At 35.1% G+C, this 8,140-nt stretch overlaps 1 protein-coding gene across 4 annotated transcripts in view; it reads right to left on the reverse strand.

The window, feature by feature from the left end:
* Nucleotides 1–4,619: 4,619 nt before the first annotated feature.
* Nucleotides 4,620–8,140, reverse strand: part of LOC107022904 — a 10,844-nt gene continuing 7,323 nt past the window's right edge. For 2 of the 4 annotated variants that reach the window (XM_027917694.1, XM_027917695.1), the window contains 7 exons: nucleotides 7,831–7,886; nucleotides 7,228–7,501; nucleotides 7,019–7,125; nucleotides 6,626–6,682; nucleotides 6,152–6,217; nucleotides 5,980–6,054; nucleotides 4,620–4,952 (listed from right to left, as the gene is read on the reverse strand). In XM_027917694.1, coding sequence (XP_027773495.1) covers nucleotides 4,902–4,952; nucleotides 5,980–6,054; nucleotides 6,152–6,217; nucleotides 6,626–6,682; nucleotides 7,019–7,125; nucleotides 7,228–7,501; nucleotides 7,831–7,886 — 686 coding nt within the window. In that variant the 3' untranslated portion in view covers nucleotides 4,620–4,901. Of the gene's footprint in view, nucleotides 4,953–5,728; nucleotides 5,809–5,979; nucleotides 6,055–6,151; nucleotides 6,218–6,625; nucleotides 6,809–7,018; nucleotides 7,126–7,227; nucleotides 7,502–7,830; nucleotides 7,887–8,140 lie in introns of those variants that run through there. The other 2 variants (XR_003578880.1, XR_003578881.1) reach the window with 2 other exon arrangements.

Below are 8,140 nucleotides of genomic sequence, written 5' to 3' on the forward strand. Positions count from 1 at the left end.
CCCAAGCCTGTTAGGGCGTAGCTTAGCACTATATATAGACGCTATGGCAAACCCTATTCTGTATTATGTGCTTGCCTCTCCATAATAAAACTGCTCCCCCTCTTCCCCGTTGACGTAGCCAATTTATTGGTGAACCACGTAAATCTGTTGTCTTGTTTTTCGCATTTATATTTTCTCGTATTATCTTGAATTTCGCATAACATGGATCTTGTCGAAAGTCAGATTATAAACCCGAATTAGGGGAACAATGGGAGAAGTGTAATGCTTTTGTGTTGGCTTGGATTATGAACACAGTTTCTAAGGAATTGTTGAGTGGGATTGTGTACGCATCAGATGCAGCCATGGTTTGGGCAGATCTGAATGAAAGGTTCAACAAGGTCGATGGTTCAAGAAGTTATCAACTTCATCAAGAAATATGTACTCTTTATCAAGGTAATCTTACAGTATCAACTTATTTCACAAAATTGAGACTGTTATGGGATGAATTTGATGTGTTGGTACCTCCTCCTACTTGTGATTGTGATAAATCAAAGATGTATATAGATCATTTACAGTTTCTTCGACTTTTTGCTTTTTTGATGGGATTAAATGAAATATACAGTCATGCAAGAAGCCAAATCTTGATGATGAATCCTCTTCCAAATGTAAACAAAGCATATGCTATGATAACTTCTAATGAAACTCAGCGATGACTGTTGCGAATAGAGTTGTTGGAGATATTCATGAGTCGATGGCATTGTATTCTAAAAAAATGATGATTCTGTGATGCAATATAATAAAGGAAAGAATGTTAGTGATACTTATGATCCTATGGCAATGTATGTTGGACGAGGAAGTTATGGAAATACAGGAAATAGTAGCACTTTTAAACAAAAGAAGAATTGGCATTTGGTATGTGATTACTGTAAGTTGCATGGTCATACAAAAGATATATGCATTAGATTGATTGGATATCCACCAGATTGGAAGTTCAAGAAGAAATTTGGACCTGGTCAAGATGTACAAAATGCAGGGAAACCAAGTCATGCATATGTTGATAGTCAGATCAGAGATGAATTTGAGTCTGTGCAGGGATTGAATAATGATTCAGGAAGTTCAGAACAAGCGGCAAAGGTGGGGCAGAATGGACATGAGAATCAAGTAACAACACAACCTACTTTTATTCCAAATCAATATAACAAGATTCTGCAGATGATAAACAGAGAAGATTCACAAGACTATGTGGGAAATACTGCAGGTACTTATAAACTTTTATCTGTATGTAACACCAAAGCTAAAAGAAAAGATAATGAAGAGTGGATAATTGATTCTGGAGCAACTCGTCATATGACTTCTAAAGAAACCAAGTTAGATTACTCTGTTTGTGTAAAAGATCTAGATAAACATGTTCATCTACCTAATGGACAAGCAACTTCAGTAACTCAAATTGGTAGCTGTAAAGTGTCAATTGGTGACACATTGACTAATGTGTTAGTTGTTCCTGATTTTAAGTATGATTTGTTATCAGTCTCACAGCTAACTAGACAGTTGAATTGTTCTGTGAATTTTTTCCCTGAGTTCTGTGTATTTCAGGACCTCTCAAATGGAAAGGTGAAGGGGATTGGTAAAGAGAGGAATAGTTTATACTACCTACCCAGTCAATTCCCAAAGAGTTGCACATGATGAACAAAATGCATTGAAAAGCAATATGGTTTTTAATTCAGAAGGCTTTAAGTGGCATAATAGGCTAGGACATCCCTCCATGAAGGTGTTGAAAAGCTTGTCTTTGATTAAAAGAGGTGAAGATATAAATGAGTGTAATAATTGTCCAGTTTGTCCACTTGCAAAACAAACTAGGCATCCTTTTCCATTAAGCATGTCAAAGACCTTTGTCATTTTTGACTTACTTCATTTGGATGTATGGGGACCATATAAGAGTCCTACACATGTTGGTTGTAGATATTTTTTAACAATTGTTGATGACTATTCTAGGATGACTTGGTTATTTCTGATGAAATTCAAAAGTGATGTTTTCCAGATATTACAGTGTTTTTTTGTCATGGTTCAGACTCAATTCAATAAAATTGTTAAGAAGATCAGGTCGGATAATGGGACTGAATTTTTCAATAATGAATGTAAAGCATTGTTTGATAAATTGGGAGTCATTCATGAGAGTAGTTGTCCTCACACTCCACAACAAAATGGGGTAGTGGAGAGAAAACATAGGCACATTCTTGAAGTAGCAAGAGCTCTAAGATTTCAAGGTTCTTTACCAATAAGATTCTGGGGAAAATGTGTCATGGCAGCAGTATATCTAATTAATAGAATGCCAACTAGTGTTTTAAATGGACAATCACCTTTTGAAATGTTTCATGGAATGAAACCTGATCTAAGTCACTTGAGAACAATTGGTTGTCTTTGTTATGCAACTAAACTTGTCAAGGATGACAAGTTTTCAACTAGAGTTGATGCATGTGTGTTCATGGGATATTCTTCTACTAAAAAGGGTTATATTGTTTACAGTTTAAACCACCAGAAAATGTTGGTAAGTAGGGATGTTATTTTTAAAGTGTTTCCATTTGCAACAAAGAAAATGGACAAAGATGTGCCATTATTCAATTATCAACATATTACTACAGATTCTCAAGGTGTGGAGGATGTCATAACAGTCCAGGAACCAACAGTGAATGATGATACTTTGGAGTTTACTGATACTAATAATCCTAACAATTCAGATTAAGTTGAGTCAGAAGATAATTTGGTACCTAATGTTCCAGTGGTAGCACCTATAACAACAAGACATTCAGAGAGGTCAAGTACCCTCCAGTTTGGTTAAAAGATTATGTTACAAATGTTTCTGATCATCCTTATTCCATGTCTAAATATATAACATATGATCATTTGTCTACTGGATATCAATCTTTTCTTAGTCATTTTTCTGAAGAAGTAGAACCTAGAACTTATGAGGAAGCAGTGAAGGATCCTAGGTGGGTGGAAGCAATGGAACAAGAGATTAAAGCACTAGAAGATAATGGTACATGGCAGATCATGAAATTACCTGAAAGAAAATCTGTTATTGGTTGTAAATGGGTATTCAAAATCAAATACAAAGCAGATGGGATGGTTGATAGATATAAAGCAAGGTTAGTTGCTAAAGGGTATAATCAAACAGAAGGGATTGATTATCAGGAGACCATTGCTCCTGTTGTGAAGATGGTTACTGTAAGAGCCATTATTGCTTTGGCAGCCATAGAGGTCTGGCCAATATTCCAAATGGATGTGTTTAATGCCTTTTTACAAGGTAATTTGTTTGAAGAAGTCTATATGGAATTGCCTAAAGGATTCAAGGGTGCAGAACAAATTTGTGTGTGCAAGCTAGTTAAGTCATTATATGGTCTAAAGCAAGCCTCAAGACAGTGGAATGCTAAGCTTACTGAGGCATTATGTAAATCAGGATATACACAGAGTCTTTTGGATTACTCATTGTTTACTAAGAAGAGTGATACAGGGATGGTAATAGTTTTGGTTTATGTTGATGATTTGTTGATCACAGGTAGTGATCCTGTGTTAATTCAGGCTACTAAACAAGTGTTGCATAGTCACTTCAAGATGAAGGATCTAGGAGAATTGAAATATTTCTTAGGAATTGAATTCTGCAGATTAGAAAGTGGTATAGTAATGAATCAGAGGAAGTATGCATTGGAACTAATTTCTGAGGCTGGTCTTGCAGGAGCACAACCTGTTTTTACTCCTTTGGAATGTAATATAAAGCTTACTTCAGTTGCATATAACACAAGCAATGCTGATCCTCTTTTTCTTGATATAAGTAGATACCAAAGAATGATTGGTAAATTGCTTTACTTGACTAATACTAGACCAGATATTGCATTTGCAGTCCAGAATTTGAGTCAATATATGCAACAACCTAAACATTCACATTGGAATGCTGCTTTGAGAGTGATCAAGTACATTAAAGGGAGTCCAGGTTTGGGGTTACTTATGAGTTCACATAAAGATACAAAGCTAACTGGATTTTGTGATGCTGATTGGGCAGCTTGTGTCAGTACTAGAAGTTCTGTGACAGGCTATTTGTTGAAATTTGGTGACTCCCTCATCTCCTGGAAATCTAAGAAACAGAATACAGTATCTCGAAGTTCTGCTGAGGCAGAATATAGGAGTCTAGCAACCTTGACAGCAGAGGTGGTTTGGGTAACTAGTTTGTTCAAAGAGTTATGTGTAAAATTGGAATCTTCAATCATAATACATTGTGATAGCAAAGCAGCTCTTCAGATTGCTGCTAATCCTGTGTTTCATGAGAGGACGAAGCACATCGAAATAGACTGCCACTTCATACGTGAGAAGATATTACAAGGACTAATACAAACCAATTACATAATTTCCAAAGAGCAACAGGCAGATGTTTTAACAAAAGCTCTTGGAAGAACTCAACATGATTTTCTTTTATCCAAGCTTGGATTATTGAATATCGTCAATACATCCAGGGGGAGTATTGGAAATTAGTTAGTTATTATCTTCATTTAGTTTGTTAGTATAGTTAGTTACATTGATTAATGTGTAGAAACTAATTTCTTTTTTAGGGTGAATATATATATATACACAGAATTGTACCCATTGGATGATCAGTATGAAAAATCAGTTTGAATAAAATTCTTTTCCTCTCAACTCTTCTTCCTCTCAACTCTTCTTCCAAAATTGTACAATGGTAAAATTGTTTGCTTGGCGTTGTTGTTTGCTGATTTACAGGTCTAAAACATGAGTGACAATGATACATTACATCTTACAACTATACTTAGGGTTCATGGAGCAAACTTAAGATTTTATCTTACAACAACTTTATACTTTATATCTATCAAAAGTAAATCCGAGCCTCCACAAGATGACACATCGAGGCTCTCGACATTTCAGTTCAGAGGTAGGTTGCTCAATCTCCTCGTAGTATCGTTTTCCAAAATCTGTAAAATAATTAGAGGAAGTTTAAGGAATAAGTTCAACAAATCAGTAAGAAATTAAATATTCAATCTGTGTAACCGTCTAGACAAGCTATAACTTTTCACCTCAACAAAGCAAACCTGCAACTCAAACGTAATCATGAAATATACAATTTACACATAATCTTATATATTACAACACTATCACCGGCGAAAGCATTTGAACATGCATCCTAGTGAAACTTCATGTCAAGCCATCCTTACTACTCTAAATTGTATTTTCTATGTTTCTTGTGGTGGCAAGAAGGACCTTGATGTCTATTGCATTGTATCACATATACGTATACATCGACTCATATGTTAGCACATTATGATCACTATTTCGACTAAAAGCAAAGAAGAACATTTCAAGCACATTATCACTATACATAGCCTATATGTAGGTTTAACTTAGTCAATAGTTGTCCAATTACTTCCTTGGAGTAATTGATGTCGAACTTCTTTTTACTGTTTAAAGTTGTCTTAAATGAATATGCATGCCCAAACTTATACATAGATAATCTGGCTAACCGAAAAATTGCAAGATGATGTTAGTCAACACATCTCAAACTATAGCACCTCGGACTTCTAACATGCCTAAGGTTAATTTTACTAATATATGGTGATATTGCCTTTGGTGAATAACATGATAGTAGAGATAGCTTCTAATCGAGGGAGCTAAAAGAGTACCACTGGTGTAAGGTAAAAGAATAGAAGTATATATATCCTCGAGGCAGTAAACACAATAGTTAAGTAGGCACCTTATTCATCAAGAATATGGTTAGTAGTAAACTCTCTGGATTTTTGCTCATGATTTCCCCTAGAAACCTTGCTCGAGACACTGAAAGTAGGAACAAGAAAATTTATTGTGAACAACCAATTCATTTGCCAGCCGGTCCTACACCTCACACATAAACTGAGCAACTTTTCCAAATGAAATCAACAATCAACCAGTGATATAACCAACAAAACATACCATTATAAAAGGATATATAATACTGCAGAAAATTACCTGAAGAAGATAATTATGCAGCCAATCCAGTGTCTGTGGAAATGTTGCAGCTGATACGTCAACAACAGTCAAACCCTGTTCACAGGATCATGAAGTTTGTGGATAATAATTGGATCTTCACTATAAATAATATCAAACGGAAGCAAATAGAAAACGAGCACATCGATCATACCTGTGATGTAAAGGAACACAGGTAGTCCTGAATAGTCATCAAGTTAGTTATCACTTTGTCTTTGACCTGGAAAAAAGTTCCTAAAGTGAATTAACAGCTAAACAACAAACGCAAAAAGGAAAATGCTCTCAAGCATACAAATACACTATGCCCTATGTGAATGCATATTTTCATCATAAATATATAAATGTAGGACAATCATTCTCCATCTTTGCTGTTATTTTCTGTTTTCGTTTTTGTTTATTAGTCTTTTTTTCAGGAAAGAAGAATCTATCGCTATCAAATGAATATCGAGAGAACATGCCCCATAATTACATATTAATATCAATTACAAAATCAAATGCTCATTCGTGAAGACAGTAAGAGTAGATGTCAGTAAAAGTTTCAACAGAGAGAATTTGTGACAAGGACATGTACCAGAGACTGATAAGATCATGCACCAAATTATATTGAAAGAATAAAAGCATTTGAAACCTGGGAAAGATGCTTCTCCGTGAATGTACGAGTAGCTACCCGCTCCTCCAGAAATGCCTGGTTATTGATTAACAGTAGAAAACTTCCTCCATTAGTTAAGCACCGAAACAGAAAATCGCGGAGCAGTCCTTTTCCTTTGTGTCACACATTTCAATATAAGATAATATAAAGGACTTATTTTACCTGCATATTACATTAATAACAAGAATTACAATATGGAGAGATGTGGAAGGCCATTGGGAACGATTATAAATGTAAGACAACGACATGTTCTCCTTGACTTCAAGTATAAGAAGAATACGAAGCAAACATAAATTCAGTAGTAAAGAACTCTAATTCACTTGTCATAATTTTTTATCTAGAAGAGAAATAAACTAAGAGAAATCACACCACCTTATGATCAAAGTCCGCCATCCTTAGAACTATCGGAACAAATATTGGCAGATCACCCGAACTTTGTTTTCTGTGAGCAGGATTTTGATCTGCTCCTGAATCATTAACTGTTTCACCAGCATGGCCAGAAAATTTGTTACGAGACACCGGTTCTGCCTATATTTTAAAAGGAAAAAAAGGAGAAGTGGAAATATTGCAGCAAGACGTACCTGTATTTTCAGAAATTTTCTCGACAATATCCATTGATTTCAGAGAATCTGCTAGCTGGTCTGACTCAGAAGATGCTCCGTCCGAACTAACATTCTCAGGATATCGATCTTTACCGTTACTCTGACTGCCAAGTCCAATATTGTGATTACTTTCTCTTTGTATTTCCTTGTGGTCTTTTACCTTCGAAAAGTTTAGTTCTTCGTAGTCTACAGTGGGCGGTGGTAGTAATTTATGTTCTTCCATCATGAATATTCTAGGATCTAAATGTATGCCCTGCCATTGTTACCATGAAAGAGGGATCACTAGATGGTCAAATCGTAATTGGCAAAATGAAGGTAGAGGCCAGAGGGAACTTCATTTTTGAACAAGTTGATGTTATATATTATTCTCGAAAATTGCATATAGCAGCGAAAGGGAACTTCTTATCGGCTTTTAATTGTTGAATAAGCTGGTGCTATATAAATCAGCTGATATCAACAACTGTAATACTGTATGCTACTCGCATTCCATCTTTACCAATTAAAGAGTTCAAAAGAAAAATTGAAAAAAGAAAAACAGAAAGTGAACTTTATTAAATAATTAAGCCTGGGGAATTGTGATACCTCAATTATAATCGGTTTGCCATCTTTCGTTGCTTTTCTCAAATCACCAGCCAAACCTACACAAATGAGGAAATATGGATTAAATTCCTTGATATGCTCCGACTCAGCTACTTATTGAAGGAATATTGATTGTATTGAAGTGTTAACCTAATAAGGGAATACATGGGAGATATATATAGGAGATATAGGAAGGAGTACTAATCCTAATAGGACTAGGATTAAGGAGTACTAATCCTAATAGGACTAGGATTAGTACACAGTAAATACTAATATTATTTAATACTATTTATTTAATACTATCTGTTATTAT

The sequence above is a fragment of the Solanum pennellii genome, chromosome 6, assembly GCF_001406875.1.
Source record: "Solanum pennellii chromosome 6, SPENNV200".
Taxonomy (NCBI): Eukaryota; Viridiplantae; Streptophyta; class Magnoliopsida; order Solanales; family Solanaceae; genus Solanum; species Solanum pennellii.